This window comes from Lemur catta, chromosome 2 (genome assembly GCF_020740605.2).
Source record: "Lemur catta isolate mLemCat1 chromosome 2, mLemCat1.pri, whole genome shotgun sequence".
Lineage (NCBI taxonomy): Eukaryota > Metazoa > Chordata > Mammalia > Primates > Lemuridae > Lemur > Lemur catta.
Window position 1 is genome coordinate 20,593,801 of NC_059129.1, and position 18,447 is coordinate 20,612,247.

General features: G+C 43.7%; 1 protein-coding gene across 16 annotated transcripts in view; it reads right to left on the minus strand.

Moving 5' to 3' along the window:
• Nucleotides 1–18,447, minus strand: part of IQCE (IQ motif containing E) — a 58,768-nt gene that overhangs the window by 30,578 nt on the left and 9,743 nt on the right. For 15 of the 16 annotated variants that reach the window (XR_006733398.1, XR_006733399.1, XR_006733397.1 and 12 more), the window contains exons 3-11: nucleotides 17,714–17,759; nucleotides 14,558–14,686; nucleotides 13,654–13,788; nucleotides 11,982–12,052; nucleotides 5,835–5,948; nucleotides 5,681–5,731; nucleotides 2,212–2,282; nucleotides 1,180–1,252; nucleotides 849–898 (exon numbers count right to left, since the gene is read on the minus strand). Coding sequence is in view for 13 of the 16 variants with exons in the window: in XM_045543023.1 (XP_045398979.1) it covers nucleotides 849–898; nucleotides 1,180–1,252; nucleotides 2,212–2,282; nucleotides 5,681–5,731; nucleotides 5,835–5,948; nucleotides 11,982–12,052; nucleotides 13,654–13,788; nucleotides 14,558–14,686; nucleotides 17,714–17,759 (740 nt within the window). In the remaining 3 variants the exon portion in view is untranslated. The remainder of the gene's footprint in view (nucleotides 1–848; nucleotides 899–1,179; nucleotides 1,253–2,211; nucleotides 2,283–5,680; nucleotides 5,732–5,834; nucleotides 5,949–11,981; nucleotides 12,053–13,653; nucleotides 13,789–14,557; nucleotides 14,687–17,713; nucleotides 17,760–18,447) is intronic. The other variant, XM_045543031.1, reaches the window with a different exon arrangement.

Consider the following 18,447-nt stretch of genomic DNA (forward strand, 5'->3'; position numbering starts at 1 on the left):
AATCCACTGAATATGATAAATGTCTTTAAACAGAAACACAAATAAAACAGGTTATGTATTGATCAGTTGATAAAATGTGACTAGAGGGTCAAAGGAAGTGAACCTTGTAATTCCCCTAGGTGTACTGGCTTAGTGTCGCTAATTTGACATTCATGGACACTTTACAGACTATCACTATGGGGAATAACGAGAATCGGCTATATTTATTATCTGGCCCTTTACAGAAAGTTTTCCAACCACTGTTTTAAACCACTACGGATAAAAAAAACAGAGAGAGAGAGAGAAAACCATGCCTGGCACAGTGTAAACACTCCATAAATGTTAGAGGTTTACTGCAGAGGCCAGTGACATGGCCCAATCTATAAGGGATCACCCTTCTAGAATTTGTTGAAAGCCTAGTTAGTATCACATCATTTGGAAAAGGAATATGAGAAATCTATAAAATAAGGAGAACCCTGACATCTCTCCTAATAAACTTATGTGGGAAAACTTTAAGTGACAAAATAAACTCGTACTTGTATTAAGTGTCTTCTTAATAAGGTAGATACGCTTTGACAAACAATTTTCTAATTCTAAGCTGGAAGATGCTATATAGAACACACAATTAATGCATGGAGCACTGAACACATGTCAGCTGTCAACAAGTGGTAGTTACAAGTGAACATCTGTAAACAGCCCACATGGAAACATCTCAACTCTAACCACTGGTAAGACAGGTGTAGTGCTGGCACTACTGCAAAGTTAGGGCAGCGTGTGCCATTTCCCCATGATGACTACACTGCCCTTAGAGTAGCTCCCATAATATGCGGACAACACATGAGACCTGGCTCCCAAACAGATCATCATACTTCTTTGCTGTAGTGTCAGAAGTTGCCAAGAGAGTCTGGAGACGATGAATCTGTAAATATCAAATTACAGTGCATTAAAAACACAGAACGAGCATGAAGACCTTCCTCTGAAAAATCTGTAATCAGATTCCTGATTACTACCTAGTGGTACGAAGTAAAGACTAAGTTTCTGTGATTTATTTTCAAGTCAAGCTGAAAGAGGAGAACAGGCCCCCAAGAGTGGGGCCCCCGGGCTGCCACCTGGCCTCAGCCCGTCACCCCAGCCATGGGCAGACTCTCCCCCCACGCTTCATCCCGCCCTTGCCCACTGCACCGCTGAGGGAACACACACCTCCTCGTAGTATGTCTCCATGGCGATCCTCATCTCTTCCAAGTTAGTGGTCTTCATATCAGTCTGGAGTTTGCTAAAAACCCAAGTTCAGAGTTAACGTGGCAGTGCCAGCATTCCCAGGGCACAAAGTAAGAGGAACAGAGTTTCCCAGAACATTCAAGAGAAGGACTGGCTTTGGAAGAGAACCAGGATAGGCAGGAAAAGCGCTGAGCTGCCCCTCAATTGGTTTGTGGCCTTGAACAGATGAGTTGTCTTGAGGTTGACGGGAGAATTCCTCACACAGAAGTATCCCTTCTGGGTCAGACCAGCCACTTTCCAAAGTGAGAAAACACTCTCTAAAGATATTCTTCTCTAAATACAGTGCTGTCTTTAAAGACTGGATTAATGGTGAAGAAAGACCTCAGAACTGAGGGGACAGACCACCTCTGGGGCAGGTGGGGAGAGTAACTAGCTTTGCAAAGAAAAGAGAATCCCTTTTCCCCTGTGCTGTCAGCGCTGTCATCCGCTCGCAACGCACAGCAGACTTCAGATAAAAGGCATCAACACAGAAGTGAAAGTAAAGTCACAGTTCAGCACTGAAACACAGAAGAAATCAGCAAATAATCACATTTATTTTAAGCTGACAAAATTCAGCGAGAAACAAACGAAGGGGGAAACTGTTACAGTGTGAATAGGAGACTTGAGACAAGAGACGTGTTGCCTCAGTTTTCCTTAAATAAACCAAAGCACAGTCGAGAAGCGCTCTCCCTTCACAGGTAAAGAAATGTTAGGAGCCACAGCAAAACCAGCACAAGGACAGCATGTGACTAACTCATCCTGGAAATAAAAAGTGGTCCACAGAACACTAAGGAGAGAAAGCACTCTTAACTATAATAAGAAGTTAAAGGGAAATACTGTTCCCTAATGAAATTTGGAGGGAGTGTAAATAATACCAAAAAACCAGGCAGCTCCATTGACCTCCATTTTTTGGGTGGGAATGGGGACAGGGCACGGGCCTGGCGGGAGGACAGTGGGGCAGGAGCAGCGCCGTACCTGATGGTGGCGTCCTTCGACTTGCACTGCTGCTCCAGCTTCAGGATCCTCTGCTTCAGCCCATTCACAACCTGCCGAGAGAGCACTGCGTCCAGTATGGCCGTTTCCAAAGTCCGCCACCTCCCCGAGACTCAGCTACCCAGATCCCTCCCTAGACCAGGCTGGCTGTCCCCTGCAGGTGACCCGCAGCCTCTGCACGTCATCCCTGCTGAGCACCATCCCCTCTTGCAGAACCCCGGGCTCAGTGAGGAGAGACGGGCCCCTGCCGTCCTGCCCACTCACTGGGTGGCACTGAGTGGGTAACCGAGAGGGCACAATGCCCTGCTAGTGCAGGAGGTGGCCCGTCGGTCACAGCAACAGGCAGGGCCTTCCCCTGAGTACAGCACATGCCTGGGAGGAGCAGGATGCACCCTCAGGTATTTAAATAAAGGAGGCCACCATGGTCACTAGGTGGACAAACCACTGCCCCTAGTCCCCCAGGGCAACTCAGGGCTCAGTCTTCCGTGGAGAGAGGAGGGCTGACAGGGATAGCAGCCTGTGAGGGTCCCGATGAGACCCTGTACCTTCACCTGGGGGAGGAAGAACAGCTCCACTGGTCTCGTCACTTCCTTTTCTATGCATGTCTCCTTTGGGGAGAGAACACCCTTATATTCCTTAGAGAACATGCTTTTTCTTTTGAACAGACAACTTTTTATATAATTGGATTTTAAAGCAGCTTTAAATTATGTTAGTAATACATATTTTCTTTAAAAAAAATTAAGCCATTATAGACAAGGCTAAAATACTCTGACCCTGCCACTCCCTCACCCAGCTAAATCCTGTTATCAACACGGCGTGCCCCGTCCCACCCTTATCACATGCATGTCCGTGTGCGTGCCCTGGAACTAGGGCTTGCTATTTACAGAAGCGGCACTCTACCACATGTAACACTCAACAGCCCTCCTGGTGATCCAGCCCGGCAGTCCCCGTGTATCTGTGTCAGTCCTCACGGTATGACACACCACAGCGTCTCTGACACATAACTTGTAACCACTTTTGTTGTTATAATCAATCTTTCAATAGAAATCCTTGGCTAAGCCTTCCTGTACACGTATGCAAATGTTTTTCTTTTTCTCTCTTTTTTGTACTAACTGCCCAAAGCACAAAATGCAAATGTTTCTTGAGGGCAGATAATAATAAGTAGAAATGTTCAATCACAGGGCACAGCCACCTGGAAGGACAATTTGCTGTGGGCATTAAAATGAATACTGCACATACCCTATGATCTAGAATTTCTACTTTTAATAAACTTCAATAAAACACACACACACATCAGAACAAAAGTACAGAGTCCTTTCTCTATAAAAGTACCCATTATTTACAGAATTCTACCTCACCCAAATTAATCAAGTAGACATTTCTGTAAATAGCTGTACTGTTGTATATTGTTTTAAAAAATTCTTTTACAAAAATGTTTTGAGATAGCTATATTCCACTTTGAACGATCTTCGCCTCAATTTTCTCAATTTATGGGCAGCTATAAATATCCTGTGCAAATAGCTTTCTATGTTGGATTATTTTCTTGAGCCACAGTCCTAAAAAGAGCAGTATTAGATAATGGTAGGCACAATTTTAAATATCATTGCCTTGTACAGTTATATTATTAATAACTTAAAATGCAATGTCTAAGTTCCGAGCATACGTTTTCTAAACTCTGCCAATATTGGTTTTGATTGTGTTAATTTTGCTACTTTAAGGTGTGAGACTTTACTCATAGTAATTTAAAAGAATTTCCTGGCCAGCCCTGGCAACATAGCAAGATCTCATCTCTACAAAATAAATTTTTTAAAAATTAGCCAGGCAAAGTGGCACACGCCTATTGTCCTAGCTACACAGGAGCTGAGGCAGGAAGATAACCTGAGCCCAGGAGTTCGAGATTGCAGTGAGCTATGATCATGTCACTGCACTTCAGCCTGGGTGACAGAGCGAGACCCTGTCTCAAAAATAATAATAGTAATAAAATAAAAATAATTTATTCACTCAAGTATTTACTGCCAGTGAAATGCTAGGGACTGAGACAGACCCCACTCCTGCCTTCACAGACCTTGGTCATTAACTAGGAACCCAATCTCTTAACCTCAGTTTCCTGATTTTAAAAATGGGGATTGAAGTCCCATTACACAAAAACCAAATGAGATCATATACATGTGGAAATTGAACAACTCTGCAATGTTTAGGATTTGCTATTATCCAAAAAATATTTTCTTGTGGAAACACATGGATTCATTCACAAGCATTTGTTAAGAATTTACTTTGTGCTGTTCTAGGTACAGAACTAGGCATTAATCATGTATATCAAATATATAATGTTTATATAGTCTATATATTCTATTTTAGAGCAGACTGCTGTTTTTTAGAGATTTATATAGCATTCTTGTATATTCTGAACAGAAAACTTTGTTGTCTTGTTCAATAATCCTTCCCCCACGCCAATACAGTGATTCCATCTTAGTCTTCTGGGTTTTTATTATATAAATTTCATGTTATCAAATCCATTAATCACATCATCAATATTACCTTATTCTTTGTATTCAATAATCTCAAAATTGTATCCTTTTATTTTCTTCTGGCAGTTCCCAAAGGTAATTCCTTGACTCAGCTGAAGCCCACTGAGGTCCTTTTTCCTCCAATTGCTGTGGTTTATTGCCAGGTGCTAACCATACAATGGCTCCATTTTCTATCATTTAGTTTCCTTCAACTTGTTACATATTATTACACAGTATATGAGGGGCAGGGCATCTGTATCTACTTTAAAGGCTTCATTCTACTGGGTTTCGCTTCCGTGTTTTTTTTTCCCCAAATCATCTTTTATTTATATAAAAAGGACATATTTAGCAAAAGACACACTGAGAAGAGTTGCTGTGGCCCAGAAGACAAGGCAGGGAGCTTCTGAGCCCTGCTGGGGGTGGAGGCGGCCTGGGACAAAGCGTTAGTGCTGGGGAAGGGCTGGTGGTGGGGGCCACAGGAAGGAGAAGGCCCCAGTTGGGTCAACACTGTCAGCAGGCCATGGGTGGGACTTGCAGTGACCTCACTGCTAACACTTGGTGGGGACAATTAATGCTGCCAACTGGAATGAGAGCCGCCCCCGGGTTCCTGGAAGGTACCCACCAAGAGACACAGGACAGGTGCCTCCCTGTTTTAAATTGGTATCAGTTGTTAAGCATAATGTATTTTTTTTTTTTTAGGTACGGTGGGGCAGTTGTCCATTTTTTCTACGGCGTTTGGTTTGGCCTCTGGGGTAAGTCTGCTGGCCCCCTGCTCCTCCCGACAACTCCTGAAGTGTCTTCCAGTAATCCCCACGGTGCCACGGAGAACAATTTCGGGGAGTCCTGCGCCCCTCCCTCCGCCTGCTACTCCTCTTGTACCAGTGGCTGTTCCTAGTGACCGGGCCTCAGTGGAAGGCTCTCTTCCTGCTGGAGACTATACTCACCCAACCGGAATCAGGCCTTTTCTCTGCCAGAGTCCGAACAAAATCCGAGCCCTGTGGTAAGCAGATTGAGACGGGAAGACGGCGTTCAGTTTGGCTTCCCCCACCAGTCGGATGCCTGCAGGCGGGAGCCCACCACGAAGGGCCCGGAACTTACTCGACTGGGATCCAAGAGCTGCTCTATCTGCCGATCCTTCCTGCTATTTTCCTCTTCTAAGCGCCGAAGCTTTGTCCTCATCAGATCCACATCGTTTTTCTGCATGTGTAATGACTGCAGAAAAGAAGGACCATGCACGCACACACCCACCCGTGCACACACAATGTACACACAGACACCCGGGGAAACACTCAGTTGGAGAAGAATTTTAAAAGCTGCCTGGGTCCCATGCAGGGCACGGTGTGTGGCAGGGGGCAAAGGGCTGGGCCACATGGACATCACAGCGAGGGGCACTGAAGGGCCCTCTTGGCATTCAGTGGGCGGGGATCAGAGGAGGCAAAAATGCCCTGTATGTGAAGGAAAATCCCAAGCAACTAAGAATTCTCCCGCCCAAAATGCCAATAGCACCCTCACTGAGAAACATGGCTCTCGAGAATGTACCAGCAAATCAAAGCCGTGAACACTGGCTCTGGAAAGTGCCAGTGTCACATGTTCTCTTCCGTGACCACACGAGAAAGCCTGTTTTTGTCACACCACACATCACTATAGCTCATCAAAGGCTAATATTTATTTCAAATGCTGATCTTCCACTAAGGCTCCACTGGAGTAGCAGTGCTCCCAATCTTCGTCTGTGGATGAATCTGTCACCAATCTGTGGTGAATTATAGGGGGAAAAAAGACTGTGTAGTCGATTTTTCATAAAATTCAGTTTATTCAATTTCTGTAACTATTTTCAAATTAGATCCTTCCTATTTCAGACTTATATGGTCCTTCTATAAAACGGAGATGGTAGGGTATTTTTTAATTTTTGTTTTTAATGTCTTCATTTGAAAAAACTTTTTACTAGTCTGTGAAACCCAAAAGCCTGAAAAGCAAGAGGTTAAAGGCCTCGGTCAGGCCGTGCCGCAGCTCACTAGCTTCCAGCATCCCTACATCCAACTGGCCGCTTCTCTTGTGAATGGCCCTCTCCTTTAAAGGGCCTTGTGGCCTCTGACGAGAGACTACATGGCTGAGCAAAACCAGTTGCCACTACCAGAAACGATCCGAGTGCACAGCCCACGAGCGGCGGCCTGGGGATCGCTACAGACGGATCTACGGGTTCGAGCAGCACGATGGATAACTGGTACTCAGTGAGTGTTCGCTGAATGCATTGGCTAATGTGCAGCCACTAAGAAAGACAGGAAATCTAATAACGGGAATTCTACTCCCAGAAGTATGAGGCAGATTCGCCTTTCCCTATGCCTGCTGTTAGCAGAGCTGAAAACCCCGGGCACGTGTGTAACGCAGACACGGGGAGACTCTGATAGGCGGCAAGAAGAAGGCAGACGGGCCGGAGGGCGGGGCCAGGACGGACACAGGGAGCACCTTCAGTTTCCCTTTTGCCTCATCGGGACTGGGTGCTGGAGAAGCAACAACCTGGAGAGCCAAGGCACCCAGGCCACAAGAGCCCCAAGAATCACCTCTTCTCTCTCGCAGAAGGACCCGGAAAAGGACAGAAAACTTACAGCCAGTAACTGCTCTACCCCAGACAAAACCCCAGAAATCACTGTGGTCACCCTGCCCCACGGCTGGGTGGGGAGCCTAGATGCTCTCCCTTCCTAGGTTGCATCAAGGTGTCCTCCCGTTCTGCGCTGTGATGGCTGGGAGGAGGCCTGGTGCGGAGTTGGGACTTCCCTCAGGAAGGCCGCATGGGGAGGTACGAGGGGTCCTTCTCTCCCAGCCTGGGTGGTTCTAGCAAAGGGTTAGCAGGAGCCCGAACTCCCATCCCTCCCTGCAGTAACGAGAAGCCCTCCCCACGTGGGTGTCAGTGAAGGCCGTGTGGGAGCCGGACCTCCACCCCACCTGGCAGGAAGGAGGTGGAGCCCCTGTGTCACCCACCAGAGCAGTGTCAGAGGAGGCCTGCTAAAACACGACATGTAACTGGTATCTGGAGTCTCAAAACTTAGTTCTCAAAAATGCCCAGGTTTCAACTGCAATCACTTGTCAAGCACCAAGACTATTTCAAGCTGAGTGAAAACAAAACGATCAACAGATGCCAACACTGAGATGGCAGATGTTAGAACAATCTACAAAGATTGAAAGCAGCCACCATAAAAGTGCCTCAGTGACCAATTATGGACATACTAAAATGAAAAACTAGAAAGTCTCAGCAACAAAATAGAGATATAAAGAACCAAATGGAAATCACAGAACTGAAAATAAACTAACTAAAATAAAACTCAGCGACAGGCTCAACAGCAGAGTGTAAAGGACAAAGGAAAGAATAATGAACATGAAGACAGAGCAGTGGAAATTACCCAATCGGAATGCAAGAAAATAAACAGGAAATCAACCAGAACAGAGCCTCAGGGACCTGGGCCACTACAACAAAAGAAGCTAAGAACGGTTTTAAGAAACAATGACTGAAATTTTCCCAAATTTGACAAAAGACAAACCTACGGATTCAAGAAGCTCAGAAAATCCCAAACAGGATAACCTCCCCGCAAATCCACATTAAGACACATCATAAGCAAACTTCCAAGATAAAGAGAAATAAAAAATACCGAAAGTAGTGACAGAGAAACAACACCTTAACTTATGTAAATGGGAAAAACAATTTGAATGACGCCAAATCTCTCACCAGAAACCATGGAGGCCAGGAGGAAGTAAAAAAACATTTTCAAGGGATGAAAGAAAAGAACTGTCAATCAGTGGTGAAGGGGGAAATGTCTTCTTTTCTTCCCAGATGAAGAAAAACTAAGAGAATTTGTCACCAGCAGACCTGCTCTGTCAACACTTACACTTGATCCTAGCCAAAAGGCCGAGAGACAGACCTACTCTGTCTAAAAGACTGGCTAAGGGGAGTTCTCTAAACAGAAAGGAACTGATAAAAGGAATCTTGGAACATAAGGAAGGAAGACAGAACAATGGAAAAAATATGGGTAAATACAACACACTTTCCTTCTCCTCTTGAGTTTTCTATGTTATTAATTTTTTAAAATAACTGTTTTTTTTTTTTTTAGAAATAGGATCTCTCTCTGTCACCCAGGCTAGAGTGCAGTGACATGATCATAGCTCACTGTAACCTCCAACTCCTGAGCTCAAGTGATCCTCCTGCATCAGCCTTCTGAGTAACTGGGACTACAGATGTGTGCCACCACACTCGGCTAATTTTTTGTTTCTTATTTTTTATAGAGACAGGGTCTCGCTATGTTGGCCAGGCTGGTCTTTGAACTCCTCACCTCAAGTGATCCTCCTGACTTGGCCTCTCAAAGTGCTGGGATTACAGGTGTGAGCCACTACACCAGTCTGAGTATTCTAAATTATATTTGACAGTTGAAGCAAAAAATTAAACAACTGTCTGACGTGGTTCTCAGTGTATATAGAGGAAAAATTTAAGACAATTATGTGTGAGTTGAGGAGGGTGAAGGCCATAAAGCGAGGTGAAGTTTCTATTCACTGAAACTGTAAGACGTCAATATTGCTAACTGTGATGAGCATGTGTCTGTGTGTGTATATACACATACGTATATAAAACAGAATACCTACAGCAACCACTAAATAGGTTATAAAAAGGAGGTGCACTCAAAAACACTACAAAGAAATCAAAATGGAATTCTAAAAAATGTTCAAGTAAGCTACAGGGAGACAAAAAATGAACACAGAGAAATGTATACAGACAGAACAGAAAACAAAAAATAAAATGGGGGACTTTAATTCATAAATAACTACAGTATATGTAAATGATCTAAACAAACCCATTAAAAGAGATTGGTGGCAGGTGCAGTGGCTCATGCCTGTAATCCTAAGCACTCTGGGAGGCTGAGGCAGGAGGATCACTTGAGCTCAGGAGTTCAAGACCAGCTTGAGCAAGAGTGAGACACTGTTTCTACTAAAAATAGAAAAAATTAGCTGGGTGTGGTGGTGTAGCCTGTAGTCCCAGCTACACAGGAGGCTGAGGCAGGAGGATCACTTAAGCCCAGGAGTTTGAGGTTGCAGTGAGCTGTGATGACACCACTGCACTCTAGCCTGGGCGACAGAACGAGACCCTGTCTCGAAAAACAAACAAAAAACCCCACCCTTCTCTCAACAATTGTTAAAATAGCTAGACAGAAAATCAGCAAGGATACAGAAGAGTTCAACAACACCATCAACCAACAGTATCTAATCGATATTTATGGAACATTGCACCCAGCAATAACAGAATACATATTCTTTTCTTTCTTTCTTTTATGCTGTGTGAAAAAAATCAACTTCCAAAGGTCACACACTGTATGACTCCATTGACACAACATTATCAAAATGCCAAAGTTATAGAGACAGAGAACAGATTCATAGTCTCCAGGGGTTGCAGTGGTGAGAAGGGAAGGGGTACATGTGGCTAGAAAGGGGCAGCACCAGGGACATCTCTGTGGCACCTTGACGAAGCGCTGCTGATGTGAGTCTAAACGTGGTGACAGCAAACCATACCCACATGGTACCAATGACGATTTTCTGGTTTTGATAGTACACTACAGTTAGTAAGACGTAACCACTGGGGAAAACTGGGTGGAGGGTCTAAGGGACCTCTCCCTACTATCTTTGCAACTTCCTGGGAATCCACAATTATTTCCAATAAGTTTCTGAAAAATGACATATACTTATTGATCTCCTACAGTATATTGGGTATTTTACTGAAGCACATTCATGGATTATTTTATTGAATCCTCACAATAACCTTATGAAATTAGTACTATCATCATCCCCGTTTTTTAATAGGAAACTCAGGCATTGCTTGCCACAGAAAAACCACTCTGATGCTCAAAATCCCAGAGCAACAGAGTACTAAAATCAAAAGTCTCTCATTTCTGAATTTAGAAGTCTAGGCTGATTTTACCCAGAAATCCATGATGGCAAATTTAAATATAAGTCAGTATCATTTTTCCCAGAGACCCATTTCTAGCCCCAAGAAGCTTCCTTCCAAGAGTACCACTGTGGTGATTATTCAGAGTTTCAGAAACTCTCAAAGTTCAGTTAGTACAGTCTTCTAACCAAAGTGAGAATTCTCTCTACACCATCTCTGACAGGTAGTCACCAAAATCTCTAAAGACAGGGAGTACTCATTGCTTGGGCAGCACTGTCCTGTTAGACAGCCTCGTGGTTTGCGTGTTCTTCTCATACGACCTAAAATCTGAGTGTTCACTCTGGACCAATAGAAGACTCTGTCTTTTTCACAACGGCCTATACCACGTCCTCCTGGTGTTTCCCCAGGCTCCCCAGGTGAGGTGGCTTCCAGACCCCTCACTGTGCTCTGGGCACGTTGGCTGCCAATGCCCTGCTTAACCGCTGGGGCCCGGACTGAACACAGCTCTTCAGATGCAGCTCAACAGTGGGGACAGCAGGTCTACAAACACACTCAAATTATGGAAGGAAATGAAGCCAGAAAATTTCTTCAGGGGCACAAAAATATTTATGACTATTAAAAACCAGTGTGATGATAGTGATGGTGGCAGTGATGATGACGATGTATTTCAATGCAATTTATACTGTAGTGACTAGAAACAGCAGGACGATGATGATGGTGGTATCTTTCAGTGCAATTCGTACTTTAGTGAATGGGAGAGGGCAGGAGGCAATAAAGAGTCTTCGCCTTGGGAGGCAGATGACTTTGAATTTTGGTTCTGCTACTGGTTCACCTTGGACAGACAACTAACTTCTCTGAGTCTCAAGTTCATACCAGATGATGCTGTAACAAATGGCCCTGCCTATCTCACAGAGCTTCTGTAGAGACTGAGACAGGGCATGTGAGATATCTTGATAACACTAAAGGATTACATGAATCGAAGGTACTGTGATAATAACAGCAAATGACCTTATCATAATGCCACCCCTCGAGATGCAAAGGGACTCTGAAGTTAATCTAGTCCTTACCCAGTCTTCGCCTTCCTGCTAGAGAAGTAGAACACAGGTGGAATGTGGACCTTATTGCCTTCCATGCAGCTGGTGCTACAGGCCTTTATTTAACCAGAGTCCCCCAGTTCCTGAGCCATTATGCCATGGTTCAAACTCAGGTGTGACTCTAAAGCCAGGTTCTTTCCACATGGAAAATCCCAGACATTGGTTGTTTAATACATCACTATAGAAGGCTTTTGCCAGTTAAAATCAATAAAGAGCAGATAGAAATACTACCTTCTTTAACTCAATAATCTCGTCATACATATCTTCTTTCTCTCTGTAGACAGGAATCCCAGGGACATGACCTACAGGAAGATACACAGATATCTTGAAAGATTATCTGAAAAGTAGAAAGAATTCTTGGCTCTACCTTAAGGATAACCTGGAAGTTATTAATAATAAAATTACTGTTTTAGAAAAAGAGAAAAATAAAAAAGCAGAGGAAAACTATTTCAATTTTTTTTTTTAAGAGATAGGGCCTTGCTTTGTCGCTCAGGCTGGAGTGCAATAGTGCGATCATAGCTCACCGCAGCGTCAGGCTCCTGGGCTCAAGACATCCTACTGCCTCAGCCTCCTGGATAGCTGGAATACAGATGCAAGCCACCATGCCTGGCTCATTTTCTTTTCTTTTTTTTTTTTCATTCTTTAAGACACGGAGTCTCACCATCTTTCCCAGGCTGGTCTTGAACTCCTGGCCTCAAGCCATCTTCCTCCCTCAGCCTCCCTAGTAGCTTATTTCAGTGCTTTTAACCTGATCGCGATACTTTCGCAGAAAACAAGGAAACCAAAAATGGTAACAATATACAAAGAGGGAGCAAAAGAAAAATAAAGATGGGAACACAGTTTAATTAAAGTAAAAGGATTAAAGAAGGGAGTCACACAAGCAGAACTGATATGTTTAGATTCTAAATAGCAAACAAAACAAAAACCAGACAAAAAATGCACATAGCATCTCAATACCCATTCCAATGTAAAAAAGTAAAGTTTTGGCCGGGTGCAGTGGCTCACACCTGTAATCCTAGCACTCTGGGAGGCTGAGGCGGGAGGATCACTCGAGGTCAGGAGTTCGAGACCAGCCTAAGCAAGAGCGAGACCCCGTCTATACTAAAAAAACAGAAAGAAATGATCTGGACAGCTAAAAATATATAGAGAAAAAAATTAGCCGGGCATGGTGGCACATGCCTATAGTCCCAGCTACTTGGGAGGCTGAGGCAGAAGGATTGCTTAAGCCCAGGAGTTTGAGGTTGCTGTGAGCTAGGCTGACGCCACAGCACTTTAGTCCGGGCAACAGAGCGAGACTCAGTCTCAAAAAAAAAAAAAAAAAAGTAAAGTAAAGTTTTACTTTGGTTTAATGATAACTAATATATTAAAAATCTAAAATATTTAAGCCTAAAGTATAACTCCTAGCCAGTAAAAGCAGTAAGGTAATCCACTCCTGGGGTACAGTGAGAAGGTTTTCAATGCATCCTGGAGGTTGTTCTTCCTTATGGAGGTCCCCAAGGAGAGGGAAGGTGGAAAACACACGGGGAAGACTAGAGAGGATACAGAAACATAAAAAAATCACACTGATTCTTTTTGGAGAGATTGGGCTTTTTATTATTATTCACAATTTTTATTTGTTTCTAATATTATGTATGCAATAAATTTAAATAAGACTCTAAGTTTAGGGAGGCAGGCACAATTGCAGCCTGGCAAGATGTCACTATCCACACTATGAAAGTCACTTTCTAAGAGGGCAGAATGGACTTTCACAAGTCACTGTCCTCAGGACATTCCAAAATGTCCTATTGATGGAGCTTGTACATGAAGCCAAAAATTCCCTCTCTGACAAAGCATACCTCAAATCTAAAAGATTTTCCTTCCTGCTTTCCCTTATTCATGACCTTGTCACCATCAACATGCTCACCATTGCTGGCAGAACGCCTGAGGTTTGACCTCTTCATTCTTAAAGCTTCTGTCAGATAGTTGGGAGTGCTGCTGGGGGGGTTGGTCCATGCATGCTCCAAGGTGAGGTTTGATTTCAGGGGTTCGGTCAGACTTCCTAGTTTGAATGTTCATGGATTTAATACAACAGGTACAAGCAAACACAATGGAAGGTTTTTGTTTCTAATCAACCTTCCTGGGTTGAAGAAAGCTTAAGTCACCAGTAGATACCAATAGTCAGTGGTGTGCTGATAAATATTTAGCAACCAGCTCTCAAAAATGAATCAATAAAGCTCTGATTTGTAGTCTTCACCAATTGCCATGGCGTAAATATTCCCACCATGTCCAATTTCAAGCTGCCAGGTGGGGAACCTGCGACCTTCTGATTTCAAGATTGCTCTTGTTTAAGCACCGAAGGAGAAAATAGCAGCTTCATCTTTCTCTGCTGCACCCCTTTAAATAAAAGGATTTGTTCTGTAAAATTTGGATTTAGTCAAAAGGCCGCACTTAAGGACCTAGAAGGCCACGTGGCCTTAAAGCCGCAGGTTCCCCATCCCTTATTTGAAATGTCTTTTTTCAATGTCTTTTTTTTTTTTAAGAGATGGGGTCTCGCTTTGTCAGCCAGGTTGGAGTGTAGTGGCATGACTGTAGCTCACTACAGCCTCAAACTCCTGGGCTCAAGCGCTTTTCCCACCTCAGCCTCTGGTGAGGCTGAGCATATAGGTACACACCACCATGCCTGGCTCCTAGGCAGTGTCTTTGAGAACATTAAAGACAATGTAATTCAAACAATATTAAAAAGCCATCTCAAATCACACCCCCCCTCCCCGTAATTTCTAAAACTCTTCTCTCAAGCAGGAAGGGCCTCTGTTGGGGCAACCACATACCTTGTTTCGGAGTTCCCAGCCACAGCTTCTGTGGGGTTAAGGACATTCGACCACCCAGAGGCATGCTCGCTGCGGTCCTGAGGGACCTCCAGGATGACACTTTTCTTGGCTTAGAGTGATAGGGTGATTCTAAAAAGCCAATGCATGGTTTCAGAGTTACAAGACATCAATGCCCCTCAACACACATGCTTTAGAAAGATAAAAACAGTAAAATAAAATATTCACAAGGCTGTGATGGCCCAGATAAAAACATTCTGGCAAAAATGAAAAACTCAGTTATTTTATATACATTTCTTTTTTACCTTTTGTTATAAAGAAGTAATATAATGGGAAATTTAAAATAAAAATGTGAATAATTCTATCAATATTATAATTCTACCAGTATTTAATTTCTCATCCAACTCTTCAGATACATATATATTTTTCACAATAGCAGTGAAAATATGATTTTGTATCCTTTATATTTAACACTGTAAATACTTTTTTACTTTGCTGCTTAGTGGCAGCACTATTTAGAGCTCAATATATAAAATATCTAAAAGAAATGAGAAAAATTATACTTTTCCAGGGCATTCTGGAAAAGAGGGAAATGTGGCCGGGTGCAGTGGCTCACACCTATAATTTTAGCACTTTGGGAGGCTGAGGCAGGAGGATCACTTGAACTCAGGAATTCGAGATCAGCCTGAGCAAGAGCGAGACCCCATCTGTACTAAAAATAGAAAAAGCAGCCAGGCGTGGTGGTGTGTGCCTGTAGTGCCAGCTACCTGGGAGGCTGAGGCAGGAGGATCATTTGAGCCCAGCAGTTTGAGGTTGCAGTGAGCTGTGATGATACCACTGTACTCTAGCCTGGGTGACAGAGCAAGACTCTGTCTCCAAAAAAAAAAAAAAAAAAGAGGGAAGTGCTTTTAAAATGATTTATCTGGGATTTCACCTCTTTAATTATATAAAATATGACAAATTTAAGCAAAAACTAAGGTACTCATAAAACATTCTTTTTTAAGAGACAGGGTCTTGCTCAGTTGCCCAGGCTCACTGGGACTAAAGGCACCATGTGCCACCACACCCAACCAAAACATTCTTATATATCTTAAATTGCAAGGAAATTTGTTATGTATAGAAGGTCCTGAAAATTTAAGTCCAATATGTTTAAAATTTTTAAATATCTAAATTTTTTCCATGGTTTCACAATTTATGGAAAATTTCCCATTATAATTTGAACGAGAGTTAAAGACACATTAGAACTCGATGCATATTCACTCACCCCAGGACCACAGCACCCCACCACTGAGATATTCTGAAGGCCTTCCAAAATTTAAATATTTAAGTTGTCATTTATAAAAGCAAATTAATAATCATAAGAAAAGCCCCCAAAATTATATTTCCCTTCTAAAGGTATATGGATTTATCAATGAGTAGTCAGGATTCCTCAGGAAAACACATGTGCATATGGATAAAAGCTGGGAAGGAAGAAGAAAAAATGAAAACAGGATGGTGGGAATATGCTGGTATCTGATACCGCCTGAAAAGTATCAAACTCTTGATAGAAGAGAAGCATTGCCTTGCCCTCCTCAGTGCAGCTGGCGGGGTAGAAAGCCTGGAAAGCCTCGGAAGGCTTTGTAAACTACAAGCACATACGCGAATTGATGAGGCATTCGAGAATACCATTTGTTGTGGTCCCTACTCTCAGGACACTTGAAATCCAGACAGGGAAACTTGTCCTGCGCACGAGTTCTGAGAACGAGAACCTGAAGGGCAAGTGAGGGGACCTGATGTGGCAGGGAGGGCTGAGCTGAGACATGGCACCCTGCAGGCGAGGGTTAGGCGGGCTCCCAGCCCAGGGTCCCCAGGGAGTCCGGGACAGGAGTCAAGTACAGGGCTGGCTGCAGGGAGAGCAGGCGCCTGCCCTGCTCCAGGGCTCTGCCAGTCTCAGTGCTGGGAAGAACAATTTCGACACTCAAGAGATCAAGATGAAAATAATTCGATTATTACTATTTACAACACCTGAAATGCTTGACTTTCAGTAAGAATAAAGATAGATATTTACCTTGGTTATCTTCAAGCTAAAAAGGACTTACACAAATGCTTCTAAAATGAAAAGTTTTAAAACAAAAACACAGTACTTTTACTTTATATTGATTCTCAATTATCCTCATGAAAGAAGAAGACGGACATCAAAAATCCAAATTGCTGGATAATTTCTTTCTGATGTTTATATTTATTTGTAACATATAACAGGCATTCTTTTCTTTACAGGAATTTACCTCTCTAATTACGTTTTCCTTGGGCCCGTATGAAAGTTCACATATATTCTGAATGTGTTACACACGACTCAATATATTTGAAATATGATAAATGTATATAAAATATAGACACACATATACAGATGATGAAGCCAGGGAAGGTCACAGGTTTTGGGTGGTAAAAGGAAGCCCGTAGGACTTACAGTCTGTCACCCGTAAGCGTCAGATCGGCGCATGGATCACGGCACTAGAGCAGTGTGGGAGCAGTACAGACGAAACTAGAAGCCTGTGGCCACCTAGACTGACCCCATCTTGGCAATGTCCTCCTGGATGGGCAGCTGCCTCCTTGGCCACTGCTGAGGAAGGGGATAGAGCTGCCCTCCTCCTGCTGAGGACAAGGAAGGAGAGAATCCTGGCAGCAAAATGAGCACAGGGAAATCTCAAAAGAAAAAAAAAATGGAACTTTCCATCTGTTTTGGCATGTCTACACCATCTTAGTACAAGGCCCAAAAGAGCAGCTTTGACTCTCAGGGAACAAATCCTAGACGAAAAACATCTTCTGACCTCAGCAGCAACCCGAAGAGTTAAGCAATTTGAGAAAGCAAGAGAAGAGGAAATAAAGACCGAAATGCACTGGTCTGGTCTGGTCTGTGAGGCCTGTGAGGGCCTGTGCAGGAGCCCTGGCCGAGAACTGGCTTGTGGCTCGGGACGGCAGGGACTCTAGCAGCATGTGCTTCCAAGGTCGCCACACAAACGGGGACAACTGGCTGGAGTGCCGAGTCTCAACTGTGCCAACTGCACAAAGAAAAAATACGCTTCCTCTTTCTCCCAGGACACCAGGAAGGACAGCTTTTAAAAACCCTCTCAGAGTTAAAATGTGGAAATGCGAGGGGAAAGGAGGCCTGGTCATACTTACTTGGTGATGTGGGTGGAGGTTTGTGGAAACTTTTCCTTTTTGTTCTCTGAAAGAAAGAAGAAATGATGTAAAGCATGTTGAGCTTTCTTGAGCTTCAAAAGTGGTCCCCATCATGAGATACTGCTGTGATCAGGATGGGTCAGAGGGAGTGCAAGAGCCACAAGACGGGAAATTGACTCAGCTGACACACAGCAGAGTCAGAGCAAAGGAAGATGCATGGGGCCCAGGATGTGCCCCAGGAACGGCACTCGGCCTCGTGCTGGAGGCTGAGCCAGGGCCCATGGAGCTCACAGGGCATGAGTTCTAATCACAGAAAACCAGCGGGTCTGGGGTTAACATTCAGACTGAAGATCTCACGCCCTGGCGTACGGTTTCCCATCGAAAGTGTCCTCACGGCCAGCTCTGGAGCACTGGTACGTGCTTTTGTGCACTCCTGAGGATCTGGCAAGATGAAACCCTTGTAAATAAGTCAACTGCAATCCCTCTAAGGAACAAAAGTCCAGCAAAGGAAGACCCCGTCTGGAAGACAGTCTCCCATGACAACTGTGATGCCAAATGCAGAACTGGGTACAAATTTGGTTTTACTACTTAATACAGGTTGAGTATCCCTTATCTGAAATACCACAGGTATTTTGGATTTTGAAATATTTGCATATACATCATGAGATATCTTGGAGATGGGGCCCATGTCTAAACATGAAATTCATTTATGTTTCATACGCACCTTATACACA